The following is a 24482-nucleotide window of genomic DNA, read 5'->3' on the forward strand; positions in this document are numbered from 1 at the left end:
AGAATATGTCAAAATTTGGAAAATGTTCTGTTAGTGAACTGTTACTTTCCAAATGATTAATACACAATATTATCAAAAAAATGCCTGGGTAAAATATCCATTTAAATAGACCACTGGGGGGAACCTGGGTGGCTCAGTCGGTTGAGTGTCTGACTTTCCTCAGGTCATGATCTCTTGGTTTGTGAGTTCGAGCCCCACATTGGGCTCTGTGCTGACAGCTTGGGGCCTGGAGCCTGCTTTGGATTCTGTGGCTCCCTCTCTCTCTGCCCCTCCCCTGCTCATGCTCTGTCTCTCTCTGTCTCTCAATAATAAATAAGCGTTAAAATTTTTTTTTTTAAATAGACCATCGGATTTTACATAACAGTCTACAAAAGTTCATTGCTATGGTTTTAGATTCTGTATTGCAACTAATTGTTTAGGAACTGCCAATTGTTACATTTGGGTGTGGTATTAATGAAGAATATCCATGACAATCTAAGAAGGCTTTTTAAATATTTTCTTTCAAACTACATATAATGCATGAAGGAAGGTTTTCTTCATATTTTCAAAATCAAACAACATTTTGCAACAAATGGAATGCAGAATCAGATGTGAAAATCAGCTGTTTATTAAGCAAGATATTAAATAAATTTTAATTATGTAACAATTCCACTTTTGTCAGTATTTTTTTTCTTTTGGGAAATAGTTATTTTTTGTAAAAATATGATTTTATGTCAACATGCAATGAGTTTATTATTTTTATATTGTATTAAAATGAATTAGTAAATGAGTGGTGAAAAATATTTAATTTCTAATAGGGTACACACACACATATGCACAAAATTCTTTTAATCCTTAATAATTTAAAAATATTAACAAGTCCCAAGACTAAAAAGTTTGAGAAACTGCTCAACTAGACATCCAGATTCTGGTAATGGCAAAGAAGTTTGTATCAAAACAACCTTCCAGCTGGTATGATAAACTGTGGACCAACTGTAAAAGACCAATTTGTTTTGGAAAGCACCTCTAACGAGTGATCAAAAGGAGGCAAAAACTTAAGTGGATATAACATTTGAAAAGGAAGAAACCACACTTCATAAGATCTACATTTATCCAGATATTCCAATGTGGGCCCTGGTAGTTTATGCAGCACCCAGGGGATAGATTTCTGGGGGAAAGTAGGAGTCATCCTGTGCAGAAAAATCTGAGATCAAGTTCGGGGTCACTAGAGTGGCTATAAATTGAGGACAAAATCTGAGAATGGAGAAGTCATTCTGAGAATGGAGAAGTCATAGAAGGAGAACCCCAAAGATAGTATAAACCCCTCCTCAAAACCTTGGTTAACTGCATCTTCAGGGCAAGACTGCAAGAAGCACAAAGGGAAAAGAAAGCTGGAACACTGAAAGAACTGATTACAGATTTCAGCAGCTGTTTACCTTTGGGAAAAAAGGGTTGTTTTTTTTTTTTTAACATTTTTTAAAAATTTATTTATTTTGAGAGACAGAGCAGGAGTGGGGGAGGAACAGAGAGAGAGAGGGAGACACAGAATCTGAAGCACACTCCGGGCTCTGAGCCCGAAGTGGGTCTCAAACCCACGAACCATGAGATTGTGACCTGAGCCAAAGTCGGACGCTCAACCGACTGAGTCACCCAGGAACCCCTGGAAAAACAGTTTTTAATTCTGGTCCTGTGCCAAGTCCGAGGAATCTGGTGAGAGGAACCTTTGGTCTTTGTACTGAAACCCCAGAATGACCATGTATAAGAGCAAAGGCTGCATCCCAGCACTAAGAGAAATAGCATAAAGCTAAAGGCAAAATTGAAACTGAAATAGAAATCATCTAAAAAACTTAAAAGCAATCTTAAAAAGGAATCAACATGAGCCACCAGTAACTTAACTGCCTTCCAAGTGAAATCTCAACAATCTTCAGAGGCAGAAAAAGAATCCAGTATCTTGACAACATATTATCTACAAGGTTTTCCTGAGAAGAAACAGGAAATGTGATGAAGAGAAGATAAAAACCAGTTAATAGAATCACACTGATATATGTCCCCTATATTGAAATTACAAGATAAGGAATTTAAAATAACCATGATAAATATGTTTACAAAATATACAAGAAAAGATAGAAATATGGGTGAAGAGATGGAGAGTTCAGGAGAGATAAGGATATGCAAACTTTAAAAACCTCATATCTTAAATACAAAATTCATTGGATGGGTTTAACAGCATAGAACATAGAGAATGAAGAATCAGTAAAGTGAAAGTCTGATTAACAGAAATTACCCAAATCATAAAATCATTTTAACGCCTTAATAAACTCTACAGAGGATAGGTTAAAATTATTTAAAATATAATCGAGAACAGAGCAGAAAAATAATCATAGAAATGTTGGCCAAAATTTCTTCAAATTTGCTCTAAAACAAGAACTCAGTGAATGTGCTAAATTCACTTACTAGTTCTAACAGTTCGTTTTAGATTCCTTAGGATTTATTATGTACACAAACATGTCATGTACAAATGAAGATAGTTCCCTCTTTTTTTAAAAAATTGTTCTGGGGCGCCTGGGTGGCGCAGTCGGTTAAGCATCCGACTTCAGCCAGGTCACGATCTCACAGTCCGTGAGTTCGAGCCCCGCGTCGGGCTCTGGGCTGATGGCTCAGAGCCTGGAGCCTGTTTCTGATTCTGTGTCTCCCTCTCTCTCTGCCCCTCCCCGTTCATGCTCTGTCTCTCTCTGTCCCAAAAATAAAATAAAACGTTGAAAAAAAATTGTTCTAATTGGTAGCCTTTTGGCTTCTTTTTCTTGCCTTATTGTACTGATTGTGTCTAGCACAATGTTTAATAGAAGCAGTGACAGTGGGCATCTTTTCTGGTTTTGATCTTAGAAGAAAAGCATTCAGGCTTTCTACACTGCATGTGATACTGGCTATAAGATTTTCAAAGATATCCTTTATGAAGCTGAGGAAATTCCCTTTGGTTGCTAATCTGGTCTAAGGCTTCATAATAGTAACTGAATTTAATGATTTTCCCATGTCTACTGATGCTCCTTAAATTTTTTTTTCTAGTTACATTAAGTGGCAGCTTAGATCCTTGGTTTTAGACACCTTTTCACTTTTATATGGTGAATTACATAGATTGATTTTTAAATACCAAATCAGCTTTGCTTTCCTGGGATAAGCTCTTTTTAGTCATAAGGTTTTATCCTTTTAAAATATTGCTAGATTCTGTTTTATAATATTTATTATATATATATTTTATTATAGATTTTTTCTAGCTTCATGGAGGATGTTGGTGTTTAGTTTTTTATTCTTATAGTGCCTTTGGTTGTAAATAATGTTGGCCTTATAAAATGAGTTGGGAAATGTTCTCTATTTATTGACATAAAATTGTAGACTCCCTAATTGTCCTTTTAATGTCTGTAGGATCTGTAGTGGTGCAGCTTCTGTAATTTTTTTGTTTGTTTATTTTTGAGAGAGAGAGACAGAGCATGAGCAGGGGATGGGCAGGGAGAAAGGAAGACACAGAATCCAAAGCAGGCTCCAGGCTCTGAGCTGTCAGCACAGAGCCCAACGTGGGGCTTGAACTTGTGACATGAGATCATGACCTGAACTGAAATCAGATGCTTAACCAACTGAGCCACCCAGGTGCCCACAGTCTCTGTAATTTTTAATTACTGACTGTGTCTTGTATTTTTTATTAGTACATATAGCTATGGTTTATTAGTTTTATCAATTATTTTAATGAATCAGCTTTTGTCTTCACTCATTTTCTCTATTGTACTTCTGTTATGTAATTCATTGATTTTTGCTTTGGTCTTTATTTTTTCCATTTTACTAGCTTTTTTTTTTTAAGTTTATTTATTTAAGTAATCTCTACACCTAACGTGGGGCTTGAACTCGTGACCCTGAGATCAAGACTCACAAGCTCTTCCGAATGAGCTAGCCAGGCACCCCTCCTTTTACTAACTTTTGAGTTTAACTTTTTTCTTTTTTTAGCTACTTAGGGTGGCATCTTAGATCCTGGATGTAAATGGATAAAAATAATAATAATAATAATAATAATAATAATAAAGGGGGCACCTGGGTGGCTCAGTTGGTTGAATGTCTGACTCTTGATCTCAGCTCAGATCATGACCTCACCATTTGTGAGTTCAAGCCCCACGTTGGGCTCTCTGCTGTTGGCACAGAGCCCACTTGGGATCCTGTTTCCCTTTCTCTCTGTCCCTCATTTTTTTTCTCTCTCTCTCTCTCAAAAATAAATAAACATTTTTTAAAAAGGATAAAAAAAATGTTAATGCTGCTTTAGATACATCCCATAGGGGCGCCTGGGTGGCGCAGTCGGTTAAGCGTCCGACTTCAGCCAGGTCACAATCTCGCGGTCCGTGAGTTCGAGCCCCGCGTCAGGCTCTGGGCTGATGGCTCAGAGCCTGGAGCCTGTTTCCGATTCTGTGTCTCCCTCTCTCTCTGCCCCTCCCCCGTTCATGCTCTGTCTCTCTCTGTCCCAAAAATAAATAAATGTTGAAAAAAAAATTTAGATACATCCCAAAAATTTTGATATTTTGCTTGAATTATTCAGTTCAAAACATTTTCCAATTTACTTTAGGATTTCTTCTCTGATTCATGGGTTATTTGGAAATGTAGTGATTAACTTTCTAATATTTGGGAAATTTAGAAATACGGTGTTTTTTAATTGAAGTATAATTGACACACATTATATTAATGAATTATAGTTGACCCTTGAACAATGTAGGGTTGGTGCCTCACACAGATGAAAATCCATAAATAACATCTGACTTCCCAAAAACTTAACTGCCAATAGCCTACTATTGACCTGAAGCCTAATAACATTAACAGTCAGCACATATTTTGTATGTCACATATATTATGTACTGTATTCTTACAATAAAGTAAGCTAGAAAAAAGAAAATGTTACTAAGAAAACCATAAGGAAAATATATTTATAGTACAGAACTGTATTTATTATAAAAATCCATGTGAAAGTGGGCCTGCTTAATTCAAATCTGTCTTTTTCAATACACAAATGTAATTCTGTTGCGGTCAGAATCCATATTATGATTCAGTTTTTTTTCAATTCATTGATACTCATTTTATAACCCAGAATATAGGGTCTATCTTGGTGACTATTCCATGTAAAATATTCTATAAAGATGAACTAGAGGAGCACCTAGGTGGCTAAGTCAGTTAAGCATCCAACTTCAGCTCAGGTCATGATCTCACTGTTCATTGAGTTTGAGCCCCACGTCGGGCTCTGTACTGATAGCTCAGAGCCTGGAGCTCCTTCAGATACTGTGCCTTTCTCTCTCTCTGCCCCACCCCTGCTCATGCTCTGTCTCTCTCTCAAAAATAAACATTAAAAAAAATAAAATAAGAATGGGGCGCCTGGGTGGCTTAGTTGGTTGGCGTCTAACTTCGGCTCAGGTCATGATCTCGCAGTTTGTGAGTTCAAGCCCCACATCCGGCTTTGTGCTGACAGCTCATAGCCTGGAGCCTGCTTTGGATTCTGTGTCTCCCTCTCTTTCTGCCCCTCCCCCACTCACACTCTGTCTCTGTCTCAAAAAATAAATAAAACATTAAAAAAAAGATGAACTAGATACAAATGATTGATAGTGTTTTCAAGCATTCCATAGCTTTATTGTTTTCTTTGTTCTCTAGATTACTGAGAGAGAAGGGGTGTTTACATCTCAAGCTATAATTATAATGCTCTTTTCAGTTCTGTCACTTTTGTTTCATGTATTTCATGCATTCTCAATGGGGGTTTCTCCTAAGGGAGCAAAATTATTCTGGGGAAATGAAAAAAAGTTTCTTAAATATTATAATAGTTTGTGGCCCTTCAAACAGCAACAGAACATAGAGTATGTTATTAAAATTTAATGGGGGCAATTAGAAAAAGAGTCTAAAAAGACTCCTTAGGGAGTGATAATGATAAAAAGCTGAGAAACACTGATGTATTTTGAAGCTCTGTTAGGATTGTTATGACTTCTGATGAAGTGTCTCTCTTTATCACCATAATATTCTGTGTTCTGAAATATACTGGGATGTATAGCCACTCCCATTTTGTTATGCTTTGTGTTTGCATATGTAACGGTCTCATTCTATTTTTGAAGTCTTACTGCTGACAACTTCCTAGACCCACTCTTTTTTTTCCTCTTGCTCCACACCTGGGCAAGCCAATAGGAGAGCTTGCATGTTCTTTCTGTTGGTGCTGGCAGGAAGTTTAAACTATGCAATCACTAGCCCACATGTAGAATCCTCACGACCTACTCCCCAACCACAATAAACACAAAAGCCAGACACTCCCCCTTGCACTCTCAAGCCATTTTAGGACCAGTCTGGGAACCTTCCCTGTTCTTCCCAGAAAGCCTCATTAAATTATGTCAGATTTCAATCTTGACATGAAGTCAAATTTTAGGTGAGTGGGGTGGGGTGTTGATCTCATCCTCAAATGGGGCAACCACAGACAATATGATATATACTTTTTCATCTTTTTATGTTATACCTTCCTGTGTCTTTTTATTTAATTTTTAAAATACATATCACATAGCTGGGTCTTCCTTTTCACTTCAGATATTAAATAGTCATTTTTAGGTATTGCATTTGTTTGTTATTTCTATGTTTGCTCTCTCGCCTTATGTTCATTTCCGCTTTACATCCTTGATGATATTGAGGTCATTTATAATGCCCATTTTAGCATCCTTGTCTGCAAATTCCACCACCCCTGATTTTATTGACTTGTTGTTGTTTTCTATTGACTGATTCCCCGCCCCCCCTTGTCTATGGGTCCTATTTTCCTACTTCTTCATATATTTAATAATGTTTGATTGGACATCAGGCATTATCAACTTAATGTTGCTGAGTTTGAGATATGGTTATATTTTCATGAAGTATTGCTCTTTAAATAGCATTCTGTGGCAGCCATAGAGTTGCAGCACTAGGATCTCCCTTCAGAAAAGAACTTGCCATTGATGTGCAAGAAGTATAGTTACCTGACAGCCTGCAATTGTTAGCATCTTCAGGATGCTCTTCATATGATGAATCAAACCACAGTTTCCCCAGGAGGTGCCCATCCAAAGACTGAACACCGAGGGGGTACTAGAGGCTGCCTATTTCTCTCCATGGCAGACTCCTCAGATGGATAGGAGACCAGCTAGGTCTCTAGGTCTCTAGAGACCTAGGTCTCTTTGCTTCAGACCAAGTAGGTTGGTTGACACTTTGTCAAGTCTAAACAATGATCTGAGGTTCTCCCTGTCCAATCCTGTTAGCCTCTCCCCCTTTCCTTCCATAGGTACCAGATCCATATCATGATCTAATGGTTTCCTATATTTAATCTTACTTTCTTCCCCTTTATCTTCCATAGATGTACCTCTAGGAAATTTTTACATTCCTAACTCTATCTCAGCATCTCCATCCTAGAGGACCCAAGAGACACATAGCAATTATTTTTGGATTGGTTTAATCCTTTTGATGCTTTTGTTTAAGCACTTTTATGGCAAATCTTGCAAAATCTTTAACCTATGCCTAATATAACCCCATTTATCAAGGGGTGGCCTTTCTATGTTTCTATCTAAAGTCCTATGTATCAACAAGTTCTCTCCATTCTGGCTAGAGGAAAATAAAATGATTCTTGGTGCAGTAGGCTATGGCAATTGTTCAGCTTACAACACTATGGTAATTGTATTTTCCTTAGAACACGTCTTTGTTTAGTCTCATAGGGTTTCACCTATACACGTGCAGACTTATATTCAGCCAAAGACTCAAAGAGAACCTTTTCCATATTTGGGGAACTCTTTTTCTGCATAGCTCACTTCTTTTGGGAAGTATGTCCTGGAAATTTTAGCACCCTCAATCTCCTTGAATGCCCATGTCAGTCCCCTCAAGTCAGTAAAATTGTCAGGTTCTTTTTGGATTCCTCTCTCTGTACTGCAGTCTGGAAGTTGCCTTCAGATGAAAGCCTGGAATGAGGTAGGGCTCATCTCATTTGTTTCTCTTCTCTCAGGAATCCAGGCCTGTGCTGCCTGTTGTTCAATATCTGAAAATAGTTTTGTCCAGTTTTCTTGTTGTTTCCTGTAGGAGTGTAATTCCAGACTCTGTTACTTGCTCAGGGCTGGAAGCAGAAGTCTTGAATTATAAAAGTGCAGGCCCAAATGGCTTAATAATGATTTTCATCAAACATTTAAGGAAGCAGTAATACCAGCATAACAAAAATTCTATAAGAAAATAGATGAAGAGGGAACACCCCTTGTCTTTTTGATATTGCTGACACAATTCGGATTTTTTCAAGGACATTACAAGAAAACTACAGACCACTATCCTTGGTAAAATCATGCATAAAAACTTACTAAAAAATTAACAAACCAATTTTAGTTATCTAGAAGAAAGATAATACATCTTGTCCAACTGGGGTTCATCCCAAGAATCCAAATTTAATTTTGTTTAATATTTAAATTATTTAATGTAATACATATAGTAACAGATTAAAGGAGAAACATCGTATGATCATCTTAACAGATGCAGAAAAAGCATGTTAAAATCAACATTCATAATTAAACTCATCAAAAACGAGGAAAAGAACTTCCAGAATTTAATAAAGAGCACTTATGAAAAGCCTACACTTAATATTAGGATGAAGAATGAAATATTAAGTGTCTTCCTAATCAATTTAGTGAACTGATAAGAAACTCACTCTCGCCACTTCTATTCAACATTGTACTGTAGATCCTAGTCAGTACAACAGAGTAAGAAAAAGAAATGAAAGCAATAAAATATACAAATGTAGAAGTGGAATATCTTTTTTCTAGAAGACATATTTTGTGTGTAAAAAACGAAAGATATATACTAAAACAAAGAACAATGGCAAGAACAATAAAACTTAAGTAATAAGTAGAATACAATACAATAAGTAGAAGTATGTAAAATCAATATATAAAGATCAATTGGGGATGCATATTTTAACAACAAACTGGAAAAAGAAATTTCAAATATCCTACTATTTACAATGGCATTAAAATACTAAAAGATTAGATATAATGAAATATGTATTAGACCTCTATACTAAAAATAATAAAACATTGCTTACAAGAAGTAGAGAAGGTAATTAAAATAGAAAAATATAGTATAGTCATGGACTGGAAGACTCAATATTGCTAAGATGTTAATTCTCACCAATAAAAATTCTATTACCTTTGTTTAAAGAAATCAAGAAGTTGATTCTAAAATGTATTTGAAAAAGAAAATGACCTAGAATAGCCAAAAGAATTTTTAAAAGAATAAAGTTAGAAGACTTACTATGACTTCAAGACTTATTAGAAAGTTCCAACAATCAAAGACCAGGTAGTATTGGCAGTAAGACTTAAAAGATAGCAAAGGAAAGAACAGTCTAAAAATAGGCTGACACAAATACAATCCATTTTTTATAAGATCACCAGAGCAATTTAATTCAATGTAGCACATGATGGGAGAAACTGTTATCTATATGAAAGAAAACAGACCCTTAATCTTACCTCACATCATAAACCAAACTTAACATGAGATGGGCCACAGAATTAATAAAAATAGCAAAATATTCATAACATTTTTAGAAGAAAAGACAGAAACTATCATCACAACCTAGTGGATCTCAAATATTTGAGAGGTCAAAGAAGTAAGTATAAAAGAAAATAATGATACACTGGATTTCATCAGAGTTAACAGTGTGTGCTTATTAAAAGACATAACAGACCTGAGGAAATATTCACCATACATATATCAAACAAAAGACTTCTATCCAGAATATGTAAAGAATTCCTACTACTCGAGGGAAAAATATACTACCCAATAAAAATGGGTAAAACATTTGAATAGGTACCTCTGAAGAAGATAAAAAAAAACACTTGAAAAAGTTCTCAACACCAATGGTCACAAGGGATATCTAAATTAAAACTGCAAAGATATACTACTATAACCTTCAGTCTGACCAAAATGCAAATACTGATAACATCAAATGCAAAAGAGAATATGGGACAATCAAAATTCTCATACATTTTTGGTAAAAGTTTAAAATGGTACAGTAACTTATAAAAACTGGCAGTTTCTAAAAAAGTAAAATATACACTTGCCTAATGAATGAGTGATACCACCTGCTACATGTTTACTGAGGGAAATAAAAACATATCCACAAAAAGATGTTTACAAGAATGTTCACAGTAGCTTTATTCATAACAGCCCCAAACTGGAACATTTCGAATATCTATGAACAGGAGATATATAAACAAACTGGTATATTCACACAACTGAATACTATTAAATATACTACTTATTTATGCAAAAACATGTATATATCTCTCACATATTAAGCTGAGTTAAAGTAGATATGAAAAAGGTCTAGGACAGATAAAACTATGCTGGTAGAAATCATAAGTGTGATTGTCCTAATGGGAGGGACTGACTTGGAAGAGGCCTGAAGGAACTTAATGGGTTAATGGAAATGTACTTTATATTGGGTGTGACATACATGGGTTTATGCTTCTGTCAGAACTCAAAGGACTTCACACTTAAGATCTCCATGTACAGTATACTTACAAAGCATGGAGTAGATTCTTGGTAAGGAAATAGCAGTCTCTAAAAACATAAGGCAAACAAATAGCAGTCTCTATAAACATAAGGCAGACAAGGAAAGAACTTACATGAGGAGTGATATTCACAGCTAAAATTTAGATTTTAGACACACTGAAGTCAGTCATGTATAGGCATGTCAAAGATCTCAGGCCTTTAAAAACAGATCCCTAATAAGATGGCTACTATTAAAACAACAACAACAACAACAACAAAAACAAAAACAACCCCAAACAGAAAATAACAGGTGTTGGTGAGGACGTGGAGAAACCGGAACCCTTGTGCATTGTTACTGGGAATGTAAAAATGGTGTAGCCACTATGGAAAACAGTATGGCAGTTCCTCAAAACATTAAACACAGACTTATTGTATATTCCAGAAATTCTACTTTTCTTTTAATTGTTTGTTAATGTTTTTTTAAAAAATGCTTTATTTAAAATGTTTTGTTTAAAATTGTTTTTTATAACTAAAAAAGCTGAAAGCAAAGACTCAGATATTTGTACACTCATGTTCATAGCGTAGCAACATTGTTTATAGTAGCCAAAAGGTAGAAGTAACTCAAGTGTCCATTGGATAAGCAAAAAATAATATATACAATGGAATATTTCAGCCTTAAAGGAAGGAGATTCTGATATTATCAGAATCTCTACATGGGTAGACCTTGAGGACATTATGTTAAATGAAAAAAGCTAATCACAAAAACGACAAATACCACATGCATAAATCCACTTATATGAGGTACCTATGAGTAGTTAAATTCATAGAAACAGAAATGAGAAAGGTGGTTGCCAGCAGCTAGGGGGAGGAGGTAATGGGGAGTTATTTTTTAATGAGTACCGAGTTTCAGTCCTACAAGATGAAAAGAGTTCTGGAGATGGATGGTGGTGATGGCTGCACAATGTCAATGTACTTAATGCCACTGAACTATATGCTTAAAAATGGCTAAGATAATAAGTTTTTAGTTCTGTGTATTTTGCCACAATTAGAAAAAATAGATCCCTAAAAACATTCAAAGGTGCTAACTACCTGAGTCCACTGGATTTTATCTGTACAGACTCACCAAGGTAGCTCTGACTTGGAAAAATTCTCTCTGTAGTCCATAGTTCTTCTCCTTGTTCCAACTTACGGATCATATCAGGCTTAGTCATGTGAAACCCTGATAATAAAAAATGAGACTTGGTCTAAGCTGCTTGGGCTTCAAAACTATTGAAGGAAGAGAAAGATATAGCTCTAAGGTGACAGACAAGGCACACATTAACATCTTAGCAAAGTTAATACCTTGCACTGGGCAAGTGTGGACATAATCACACTGGCTCCTAATAAAAAAGGATTCATCACCTCTGATCTCTGAAATTCAAAGCTCCATATGTTTCAAAAATTCTTGAAAGGAGATGTATGAGATTGAAAGATTCAAGGAATTTTTCTTACCAACAGAGATGAGGTGACAATAATTTTCCAACATGACATCTCTGTAGAGGGTCTTCTGAGCAGGATCCAGCTGCTGCCACTCCTCCTGGGTGAAGTCCACAGTCACATCCTTGAATGACACTGATCCCTGCAAGGGCAGACTCTAGTTCATCCTAAAGTGATTGGAACTAGTGAGAACTAGATATTGGAAATCACGTTCAGTGGTCAGACTAGTTTTCTTATTTTATCTTTTGTATTGTAGAAAATTCTCTGTGATAATACAGTCTGTATTTACTTACTATCTCATGCTAAAAATATATAAGATCATACTATTTACCTTGAATGTGACTAGTTGCTTGGTGGATCAAAATGAATAAAGCCCTGGCCTTGCTCATGAGAAGTTACAGGCTAAGTGAGAGGCATACATATAAATACATACACCCAACAGATATTACAGATGTGATGACAGAAAGATGTACAAGGGAAAATGCTACAAGGTAAAGAAAAATTTTATTTTGTATACCAAAGCTTCACTGAGGACATCAAAATTTTGTACTCATAATGAATTTGTTTTATACAGGGTACCACCTTTTAAAATTCATGGGGAGAATCATTGTTGTACTATATACTAATTTGGATGTAAATTAAAAAAAAAATTAAAATTATAGCAGCACTATCAACAATAGCCAAAGTATGGAAAGAGCCCAAATGTCCATTGATGGATGAATGGATAAAGAAGATGTGGTATATATATACAATGGAGCATTACTCGGCAATCGGATGAAATCTTGCCATTTGCAACTATGTGGATGGTACTGGAGGGTATTATGCCAAGTGAAATTAGTCAGTCAGAGAAAGACAAATATCATATGATTTCACTCATATGAGGACTTTAAGATATAAAACAGATGAACATAAGGGAAGGGAAATGAAAATAATATAAAAACAGGGAGGGGGACAAAACATGAGACTCAGAAATATGGAGAACAAACTGAGGGTTATGGGAGGGGTTGTGGGAGAGGGGATGGACTAAATGGGTAAGGGGCACTAAGGAATCTACTCCTGAAATCATTGATGCACTATATACTAATTTGGATATAAATTAAAAAAAATAAAAAATAAAATAAAAAAAACAATATGTAACTGCAATATGAAAAATCAGTTGTATTTATATGAAATGAAATCAATTATACAAAGCAAAATATAACAAAATAAAATTAAAAGTTATTAAATACCTAATAATTAATCTAAAAAAAATTCACAGGGGGAGGAAAACCAATTAGTAAGCTGAGGAAATAGCAAAAGGCACAGTATGTTAGGAAAGAGTCTTGGAACTCTAAGAAGAAAAAGGTATATGGAGTTAGGTAGTGGGCATGTTTATCTAATAATACTGGATTTTTTCTGGGGTACGTGGCTGGCTAATCAGAGGAGTGTGTGACTCTTGGTCTCAGGGTCATGAATTCAAGCCCTACATTGGGTTTAGAGATTACTTAAATAAAAATTTAAAAACTTAAAAAAAATACTGGATTTTTCCCCTACATACTAGGGGTCTTAAAAATGTACTGAACACACTCCTAACATATTTATATTTATTTATAAATCATCAGTCAGCATTAATGGCAATCCACATCTGCTCTTGAATGTAATTTGTTGGTATTTTCCTCCCTTTCAATATACTGTCTTGTACATTCCACTGTAATGCATACCCCACTTTGCTTATTCTGCTGCTTTCAGAGTATGAAGAAATGTTAAGCAGTACATATATTATTTGATAAAATTTGTACTTCAGAGGCAATACCCTTGAAGACTAGAGAAGGCTTGAGATGTGTTGGGTGGGAAAGACAATTAAGTAACCATTGTTAGTGATTTCCTAGATAAGGTGGTATTAGTTGTCTAGAGAGGGGAAAACTGTTTAGTGCATAAGGGGTTGCAACAAAATTGGTCATAAATTGGTTGTAGAGTAGAAAAAAGAGGCATAGCTCTTGAGTTACCTGCATAGGCAAGTGGTTAGGTGCTGAGACTAAGAAATAGAAAACACAAGAACAAATAAGCTATACCAAAGGAGGTAATGAGGTAGGCCTTGGAAATGTACTTGAAGTGTCTATGGGACATTCAGGTGATCATAACTTTTGGAGACTGGATATATGGTTCTGACACTCTGGATAGAGGTCTAGTATGGAGAGAAGTGTTTGAGAGTCACTAGAATTAGATCAGTGTTACCTTTATGTGGATCTGTGCACAGAGAAAAAGAGACAGTGAAGAGAAGAGAACTGACTGACATCTGGGGAAAACCAGTATTTTGAAGATGGGTAGATAAAGAGGAATTTTCTGAAAGACCTGAAAACACGAAAAAGTACCCCCTTTGATTCAAAGTGGATATTACTTTTTTTTTTTTTAAGTTCATTTGTTTTTTTGAGAGGGAGAGCATTGCATGCATGAGCATAAGCTGGGCAGGGGCTGAGAGGGAGAGACAGAATCCCAAGCAGGCTCCATGCCTGGGGCTCAATCTCACAAACCAAACCATGAGATCATGACCTGAGCTGAAACTAACAGACACTTAACTGACTGAGCTATTCAGGTGCCCCTCAAAGTAGAATAGTTCAAGAATGGACTAGCATATGCATTTTATCCTCCTCCACTCCCATATAAAAAATTAGAAGAAACTAAAAAAATAAGAATAAATCTGTAACAGCATTGAAATACTTGAAAGGTTTTCACTGGCAGGCCACAGTTTGTAGGAACTGGATAAAATAGACAGGATCAGAGAGGGAGAATGCAAAAACCTCAGGTTTAAAAAAAAGTTTATTTATTTTGAGAGAGAGAGAGAGAACAGGGGGCGGGTGGGGGCAGAAGGAAGGGAAAGAGAGTATCCCAAGCAGGCTCTATACAATGTGGGGCTTGATCTCATGATCTCACGGTTCATGAGATCACGACCTGAGCTGAAATCGAGTCAAACGCTTAACTGACTGAGCCACCTACAGGCACCCAAAATCTCAGTTTTCTGTACAAGCTTGCAAGCAATCTCTATCTTGGAAACCTCACAAAACATCTTACCACAAACTAATAATGTCATTTACCAACTCTACCCCCCATTGTATCATTGCAAAACCTAGGTCAGTAGTGATGATCAAGGTTTTTCCATGTCTGCTCCTTGACCCCTCACAACTTAGATCTCAAATCAGTATCTAGATAAGATAGAGTCATTAAAGTAATGTTTCCCTTTTAAATCAAAATAATACATCTTTCAAGCAGTACTTTTGTGAGAAGCTTAAGAAAGGAGATGATGAATGATATATCAAGTTAATATGTAAACATGGGCTACAACTAAAGGTACACGTGGGGAAGGCTTACGTTTATATGGCTGGAATAAGAAAAACTGGGAACAGGGCTGCAACCAGGTGGGGCGGGTGAGGAACATAGGGTGCAAAATTTAGGGATGCACAGGCCCTGAGGATACTCCTTACATTTTGCACCTAGGCCACTTGCTTGTCCTACTGGAGACCAATTTCATGGAAGCAAATGCCAACATCCAGGAAATTTAAGGATTGGGAAGCAATGTTCATATAACCTGAAAACAACTTATTTCATAAAGAGAGGAAACATCATCTCACCTGAGGCATGGCTTTGAGATTTGCAAGAGATGAACCTTCTCTTTTGAGCCCTTCTTATGGAAAAGGGAAGAGTCCTGAGAAGGCAGAGATGGGAGAATACAAAGAGCCATGTGAAACCATATTTGACTTAGATCTCCCAGAAAATTCAGTTAAATCTGTATCACTTTTCACTGCTTCAGCTCACTCTCATGTATCCATGATGGAGGTTAGTGGGAAAAAGGACAAATCTTGCTCCCTCACCACCAGAAACCTAGTCTCTTTGTGAATTAGAATGGATCTAGGTGATCTGTTGTAGTTGGAGAGGGAACATTGTGCTTTTCCCTTTGCAGCTCTACCTTCCACCTCCCATGGAAGACAGCTTTATCATCTACTTCCAAATAGTTCTTCATGGACTTTCTACCAATTTACACTGTTACTATCAGCACATGAAAATACCTCTCCATACCCTGATGAATGCAGTTACCATTTTTAATCTCTACCTATCAGATATATATTGTAGTTCTTGTTTACATATTTCTTATTATGGGAGAATAAGCTCCTTTTGCTTCTTTTCTGTGATGGCATCTTCTTATATAATGTCTATTTTTTGTGTGTGTTTTAATTTCCTAGTTGGTTGATATTATCATTTTTTATTTAGTACATTAGCTATTTTAAATTGAAAATAATTTTCTTAGTTGCTCATATGACTATTAAAGTGTTTTTACCTTGTGAAGATTTCTTCCTTGAATGTTTTCTTGTTTAGCAATACTACCTATTATATAATCCATATTTTTTCAGTGGATATAAAATGCCATCTCTATCATATATTACATATCCCTATATGCTTGAGAATATCTGAACTTTAATTTCCTCTACTTAATCTTTACTGACTCACCAGTATCATACTACTTAATAAGCATAATTACTGAAAATTCACTTATTTATTATTAATTTACTGACAGCTAATTTAAGTATTAACTATTGAACAACACTTTTTAGTAGTACAAGTATGGAACTAGAAAAGACATTAATCTTTTCACTCTGCAGTCTTCCTAGGGAGAGGATGATACCATGCTGAATGAAGTCCGAAGTACTGACTGCCACAGTGAATATTTTAATTAGCAAACTATTTTAATTATTATAATGAGAGGTGGCCTTGTCGTTAAAAGTATACCAAATACTTTTTATTATCTTGGAATGCCTGAAGAAGCTACTGACTCTGCCACTGATTTCATCCAGAAGCTGGAAACCTCACTCATATATCAGTGTTGAGAGTGTTAGTTATGGGCAAAAGTTGTTTGTTTTATTCCTGCTTGCTTATTCATGGAACACTGTTAATTTCAACTCATTGGTTTTAGTTCGTGTAGTGTTTCCCTGTAATGAAATTTACCATCTAGGAAATGAAATCTTACCTCTTCCTTTCCAATACTTATACCTCTATTTGCTAAATTGCTATTGAGTTACAATTTTGGAGGCAGGTTTAATGACCATGATTCAGATAATCAAATCTTAAACACCCAACTAGACAGTAGTCCTGAAGAGTTTCCCAATCACAAAAACATCACAAATAATAACAGTAGGTTGCAAACACATGCATGGTTACATTCAATCAAACTTACTTCTGAAAACCATCTCACGGTACCCATCTATCATTTACAACCTCAGACAGCACATTACATAATTCCAGGCAAAGTCACAAAATCACTTTCGCTTCTCCATAGTCACCTACAGCCTCAGACACGCTCACACCTAGTCTAAAATGAGACACATAAGTAGGGAACCCCAGGCAGCAACAGGACTCCGTCCACTTTTCACACACAATCGGTCGCAACATCTCACAGAGTAGCACGCACCCCAACGCAGCAGGTTGAGCACAGGCGGCCGCCTCAATTCGGTACACACACGCACACGCGCACACACACACAGACACACACACACACACACAGACACACACACACACAGCGCCGGCTGTCTGAGGCCCCGCTCCCAACGCAGAGCTTCCTTGGGGTCAAAACAGACAAAATCCGCCCCCGCGCGGAGCTCGCTCCAGGTCAAACTCGATTGTCACCCTCAGGGTCACGCCCACGGACCACGCCCGAGGCCCCGCTCTCACAGATCCAAGTGTCTGGTTGCCGTGGGCTCGGCTCCGGTTCCCTCCTCAGAATTACCAGGCCCAGCTTGGGCTCCCGGTTTCCTCCCTGGCCTCCCCACTGGGACCCGCTCCCTAGTCTGCCGTCTTGGCCCGAGCTCGGGGTTCCCGCCTCCTCAGAGCCCCTAGGACCTACCAACCTCACCCCCGGCCAAGGACCAGTCGTCTGCGCCTGCGCACTCCCGCGTGGGCTGGAGCTCCCAGGAGTCTACGGGGCTGCGCGCTAGTAGCCTAGCTGTCCCAGCTACCCGCTCTGCGGTGTGTTTAAGTCAACGTCCGCGCTGTTCCAGAGTGGACTGCGTTTCTCATAGGCCCTGGGGGAGTTTGTGAACCTCATCCTCTGGTTCATTTTCCTTTACGCTTTCGGTCACCGTTTTCCTTGTGGTGAGTTGAAACCCGGGTCTGGGTGCGGGAGGAGCTCACTGCAGGAGGCCTGGAGTTTCCCAGGAGCGTATGGGACAGGTAGAGGCAGGAACGTCAGACCTGTATGAAGAAGGTGATTGTGGGTGTGTGTGCGATTGTGTGCCTGCGCCAATGTGGGATGTGATCATGAGTGTATGCGTGTATCAGAGAGTGTATGTATGCGCGCGCGCATGGTGGGGAGGCCCTGACTGGCCCAGATTGGGCTCCTGGGCCTGAGTGGGGGCGGAGCCATTACATGACCACGGTCAGCGGTGACTGTGAGGTGTGTTGTACTGTGAACTGTGAACATTAGTGACATTGCTCTTGTGACCAACTGGAGACTATCAAAATTGGCCTAGTGTAGCTTTTTTACTTTTAGTAAGATAGAGCGTCATTTTTGCAGTTCTGGGGCTGAGGAATCTGTGGACAAGATCCCTGTGTGACTCCATCTGTGCCTGTGAAAGACTTCGAGGCCCTAGTTAACCACAGAGGCCCCCTGTTCTAAGCATGGCCTTTGTTGCCTTCATCGGTGCACCCTCTCTGTTGTCCAGCCTAGTGCTTAATGCATTGAAGGCATAGAGTACATTAAGTGTAGCCTATTCTGGACCCAGTTGTAAATTCCATGGTTTCTTAGAATTGTTGCACTGGGTTTTCTTTCACTGCCTGTGTCATTTCACCTTATAGCCACACTGCACAAAAATACTGGTTGCACAAAAATGGCTGTCAAAGGGAAGTGAACATTTGAGACCTAGAACGAATGTTATAACTAAAAAAGCAAAGCCCTGTGTTTATTAAGGCGATTGTAGGGCTGGAATTAGCCACCGAAGACAGGATATTGAGGCTGCAACAGTGGGATTACTTCCTCTGAAGATTCCTCTTGGCAGCTCTATGAGGGCAAGCCCTGTATTACAAATCCACAGCATTTTTATAGCTCTGTTGACAGGAAACTGCTGTGAACATAGAAACAGACTCCAGTCCCTCGCTTCTGGGAACCTGAGTTTTCTTTATGATACAGGGAAGAGTCAACAGTATTCAGTCTTCCTCATACTTCCATTAGTGTATGTTTATGTATGAGGGGGGGCTTGCTAGTGATGAGGAGATGTGTTCTTGTTTAGCCTGTCTGGTCTCCAGGAAAGGCCTATTATGTCATGATTCTCTTTTCCTTCCAATTTTTGCTGTATTCCAAAAGAAGAGCCATGAGAGGAGAACATTGTTACAGTCACACATCTCAAAGCCAAGCTAAAAGTCATTTTGAGCTTTCTCTTTGTTTTATGAAATTTCATTTTTGTTTTTTGGGATATAAAATAACTTCATCTGAAACGCCCTAAAAAATAGTGATTTAGACATTTACCTGGGCATTCTCTTACCAATCAATGATGGTACCATGAGGATGGATTGCCCTTGCCTGTTCCTCATCAGAATTCTTCCTACAGTTAATATTCATATAACCACTTGGAAACACCTCCCCTTGTACGCTTTTTGTGTAAGCATTCTTGTGATGCAGAAATAGTCCTTTTTTATTACACAGTTATTTGTTAAGGAAGAGACCAATGCTTAGGCAGAATTACACTTTAGATAGATACTTTAGATATTCTTCAGAAACGAGTGGAAAAATGGCATGGTAGATGGTTTGATTGATTTCAGACTATATAATGGTCTCTGAGTCTCGAGCAGGGATCAGCAAACTTTGACCTTGCAGGCCAAATCCAGCTTGTATCCTATTTTTTTATGGCCTGTGAACGAAGATTGGTTTTAGCATTTTTCAATAATTAAGAACATATCAAAAGGAGAATGGTATTTCATGACATGTGAAAATTATATGAGATTCAAATTTCTGTGTCTACAAGTAAATTTTTGAATTTGATCAATAAAAAAAATTGTGGAAATTTGTTATCTCTATTATTAAATAAGCACCTACATAATATCCTTGATTTTGCCTTTTGGCCCACAAAGCCTAACATATGTACTCTCTGGTCCTTTACACAGGTTTGCTAACCCCGAATCTAGAGTATCTAAATGAAAATCTTAGTTTTACCATTGAGTGTTTTTGAGTTTGGATAATATATTCAGTATCTTTCTATTCCATAACTTATTGTTTGTAAAATGCAAATAATAATATGAATTTCAAAGGGTTTTTGTGAAGATTAGTAGTTAATATTAACAGGGCACTAGAACAGTGGCTGACAATAATAAGTGCTTATGTTAAAATGTTATTATGTGAACCATCTCAGTCATTCCACATTCATAATAAGGAGCAGTGAAAATGAGAAGTTAATTGTAAGTAAGAAAATGGGCCATGTGCTCAGATGGTCTAGAATAGGAATCCTTCACCTTAAATGATTTGCCTTGGAACTGTATACCAAATTGTATATTTATTTTATTTTACTTTATTTTATTTTATTTTATTTTATTTTATTTTATTTTGTTTTTGTGTATGTGTGTGTTTTATTTGTTGTTGTTTTTTTGTTTTGCTTTGTCTTGTTTCGGTGTGTGTGTGTGTGTGTGTGTATTTATTTTATTAATGCATATCTCTCCTGGGGAAAAGCATATAATTTTATGATAGTACCAAAGGTGTACATGACCCAAACAGGTTTTAAATCACTAACCTAGAATCAATAACTTATACCTGGAAGTCAACTTTAGGATGAGTTTGCCCAAAAATAATTTCCTGTATTATGTAAAATTGTTAACCACATTGCATCCAAATTAATCTTATATAATTAAAAAGATATTCTGATATAAAACATATAAAATATAATGCTATGCAGTATTCATGTTTATGAACAAAAGTACTCAAGAAATTGCTAAATTATAAAGTTTAACTATTATAGGCATTTCTCAGCAATGTTTTAAGGATGATATCCAATATGATACATTAACTGGGCATTCATTGGAGAAAGGCAACGATAAAGCCACATTTATTAAGCCTCTACTATGTATGAAACAATTTAGTCTGAAAATGTCACCCGAGTTGTGCTCATTCACAGGGAAATCTTAAGTGTCTCATATTGATGAAATACAGTAAAACAAGGTACAAGACTTTGTAAGTTTATTTATTTCAGTCACACTGGTTTTAGTGCTATTACCAGTATTTTGCCAGCTTGTTTGTTCACAGTTTTCATAATAAGTAGAAAATAGCCCACCCTACAATCACTTTTATAAATATGCTTGAAATGGAAATTGTTATAGATTCCTGATGAAGAAATTGACATAGTCTTCTTGAAAAAATTATTAACCTAAGTTGAACTTATAAAATAGAAAGTTTTAAAAGTACTCATAAATTTAGCATTCAGAAGTAGTCACTGTTAGCATTTTGCTATACATTATTTTAAAGTTTTCCTTGTACATATGTTTCTGATTGTGTTTTTTTAAGAAAAGTTTATAAGAATTAGTCATTAAAATAAGACCTTTTAGGGGCACCTGGGTGGCTCAGTTGGTAAAGCGTCGGACTTCAGTTCGTGAGTTCGAGACCTGCATCAGGCCCTATGATGACAGCTCAGAGCCTGGAGCCTGCTTTGGATTCTGTGTGTGTGTCTCTCTCTGCCTCTCCCCCGCTTGCACTCTGTCTTTCTCTCTCAAAAATAAATAAACGTTAAAAAAAAAAAATAAGACCTCTTAGTTTGAAAAAGGAATTCAATCCAGTCACTGGTTTTGTTATACCTCCATGTCTGTAGTGTCAAATGATAAAACTAAAACAATTTAGTAATGAGTTTGATGTCTTTTATTCAAAGGAAAACAGTCCATAGGTTGGAGGAGTACTGTGCCTCACAAACAATGCAACACTTTTCTGGAGTGATTTTGGGCAAGAGAGAGTTTAATAGAATGTTAGAAGAGGCAACACAGAAATGGTGTGATTAGCTAAGAGGTCAAGGATTTCCTTATAAGACTAACAGGTCCTATTTTTTAGCTAGCTAAAGCTGAGATGAAGGATTGTGATTGGTATATGTTAGGTTTCCTTGACAGGTATTTCCCATTAAGTGCAGGCTAACTAAAGTTTAGATTTGTGATATGAGCTGGGCCACTAGGGTAGCCTCCATTTTGTGGGCCTTGATATACAAATTAACTTTATCAGGGGCGCCTGGGTGGCTCAGTCGGTTAAGCGGCCGACTTCGGCTCAGGTCATGATCTCGCGGTCCGTGAGTTCGAGCCCCGCGTCGGGCTCTGTGCTGACAGCTCAGAACCTGGAGCCTGTTTCAGATTCTGTGTCTCCCTCTCTCTCTGACCCTCCCCTGTTCATGCTCTGTCTCTCTCTGTCTCAAAAATAAATAAACGTTAAAAAAAATTTTTTTTTTTCAAATTAACTTTATCAGTGGGGATAAAAAGGAAGTGACAATGATACCCAACTGATTTGACAGACCTTTTGACTATTTGCACCTTTTGGAATTATACAGATACAAATATGTATAATTCCAGGAGATCAAATGATAAAGTAAAGGTACTCAGAATTCTTCAGGTTCTCAGTATTTCTTTTTTTCTTTCCTTTTTTTAAACATAAATTATGCTGACAAGGATGGATTTATAATTTCCAATAACAGAATTGGATGTTAGTAGTTATAAATATGCATAAAATTCTGGCTTAGACCAGGGACAAGACTGAGTTTTGTTAATATTTTCAATTTGTTACCTAAGTGGATCAGATTCTCTGAGATAGTTTGTTTTTTTTTTAAATGTTTATTTATTTGAGAGAGAGAGCTGGCCGGGGGGGGGGGGGTGACCTGGGGGTGGCGGCAGGCAGAGAGAGAGAGAGAGAGAGAGAGAGAGAGAGAGGGAATCCTAGGCAGGCTCTGTGCTGTCAGCGTAAAGCCCAATGTAGGGCTCAGTCCCATGAACCATGAGATCATGACCTGAGCTGAAATCAAAAGTTGATGCTCTACCAACTGAGCCACCCAAGCACCCCTTCTCTGAGCTAGTTTTATGAGACAGAGTGATGACTCTCTATAGTTGCTGTCTTCCTTTTCTTTCTGAAAATCTGTGTGATAATGTTAATGAAGACTATATTTGCAAGTTGTGCTCTGTAATATATTAGCGTTATAAAGAAGAGCAGGCCTAAGAAGCTCAAATTTCACTCTCAAAAAATGGTAAGAGGGGCACTTGCCTAGTTCAGTTGGTAGAGCATCAACTGTTGATTTGAGGGTCATGAGTTCACGTGCCACACTGGGCCTGGAGCCTACTTAAAATTTTTTTTTTTAAATTTTTAAAGGGGTTCCTGGGTGGCTCAGTCTATTAAGTGTTAGACTCTTGATTCTGGCTCAGGTCATGATCTCGCAGTCATGGGATTGAGCCCCTCACTGGGCTCCACGCTGAGTGTGGAACCTGCTTGAGATGCTTTTCCTCTGCTCCTCTACCCTGTTCTCTCTGTCTCTAAAATTTAAAAAAAAAAAAAAAAAAAAAAATTAAAAAAAAGAAGAAGAGTTATGGAGTAAAGTTAAATCCTCAAAGAGGCTCAAAGAGGTTTGACCATGCAAAGAATGGTGAAGGGATGATTAAGAGAAGTTGGTCTTATTTGATTACTCATGGAAAAACTTAGAAATTCTTTGTATTTTCTAGGAGGATATAAGATTGGCACTTGACTGACCAGAGTGTTAGGATATGTTGAGATCCCATGATTTGTGAGGCTTTTAGGATTGAGTCGGAGTAAGGTTGGGACCTGCATACAGAGAGATCAGGGATCAGTCATGGAATGATAAATACCAGAAAGAAGATGTATTATGTACTTAAAAAGATTTTGCCGGTTTAGCATGATTATCTATGTGATTCTGGACCATTCTGCATTTTGTATCCTCTAACTCAGGATCAAAGAAACTATTCAGTGAGAGACGGTGGATCATCCAAATTTAAAAGGAGTAGATAGCTATAGATTCCCATCAGTAGAAAAGATGTTAGAGACTTTTTCCCCCCGACTTAAGCATAGTAATATAAAAAAAGAATTAAGGATGATAGGTGGACTATATTGTAGCCCATACAAAAATTTACTGAATAATTTGGCATAAGGGTAGTGCTTAGGATATATTTAAAATTTTTTTTTAATGTTTATTTATTTTTGAGAGAGAGAGAGAGAGAGAGCGCAGGCGGGGGAGGGGCAGAGAGAGAGGGAGACACAGAATCTGAAGCAGGCTACAGGCTCTGAGCTGTCAGCACAGAGCCCAACAGAGGGCTCTAGCCCACAAACTGTGAGATCATGACCTGAGCTGAAGTCGGATGCTTAACATACTGAGCCACCTAGGTGCCCCAGGATATATTTTAAAATAATGGTCTCATACCCAAACCCAAGTAGGTTAGGGAATGAACATGTGAGATATGAAACAATTAAAACAATGGCAACTAGGAAAAAAATTATGTGACCTAATGAT

General features: G+C 37.3%; 1 protein-coding gene across 10 annotated transcripts in view; it reads right to left on the reverse strand.

Annotated features, from left to right (window-relative positions):
- ZNF382 (zinc finger protein 382) overlaps positions 1-24482 on the reverse strand; it is a 121895-nt gene that overhangs the window by 8953 nt on the left and 88460 nt on the right. The window contains exons 1-4 of one of the 10 annotated variants that reach the window (XM_047836856.1): positions 17867-17989; positions 15603-15676; positions 12013-12097; positions 11645-11740 (exon numbers count right to left, since the gene is read on the reverse strand). In XM_047836856.1, the coding sequence (XP_047692812.1) occupies positions 11645-11740; positions 12013-12097; positions 15603-15611 (190 nt within the window). In that variant the 5' untranslated portion in view covers positions 15612-15676; positions 17867-17989. Of the gene's footprint in view, positions 1-11644; positions 11741-12012; positions 12165-15602; positions 15677-17694; positions 17736-17866; positions 17990-24482 lie in introns of those variants that run through there. The other 9 variants (XM_047836850.1, XM_047836858.1, XM_047836859.1 and 6 more) reach the window with 9 other exon arrangements.

The sequence above is a fragment of the Prionailurus viverrinus genome, chromosome E2 (assembly GCF_022837055.1).
Source record: "Prionailurus viverrinus isolate Anna chromosome E2, UM_Priviv_1.0, whole genome shotgun sequence".
In the NCBI taxonomy this organism is placed as follows: domain Eukaryota; kingdom Metazoa; phylum Chordata; class Mammalia; order Carnivora; family Felidae; genus Prionailurus; species Prionailurus viverrinus.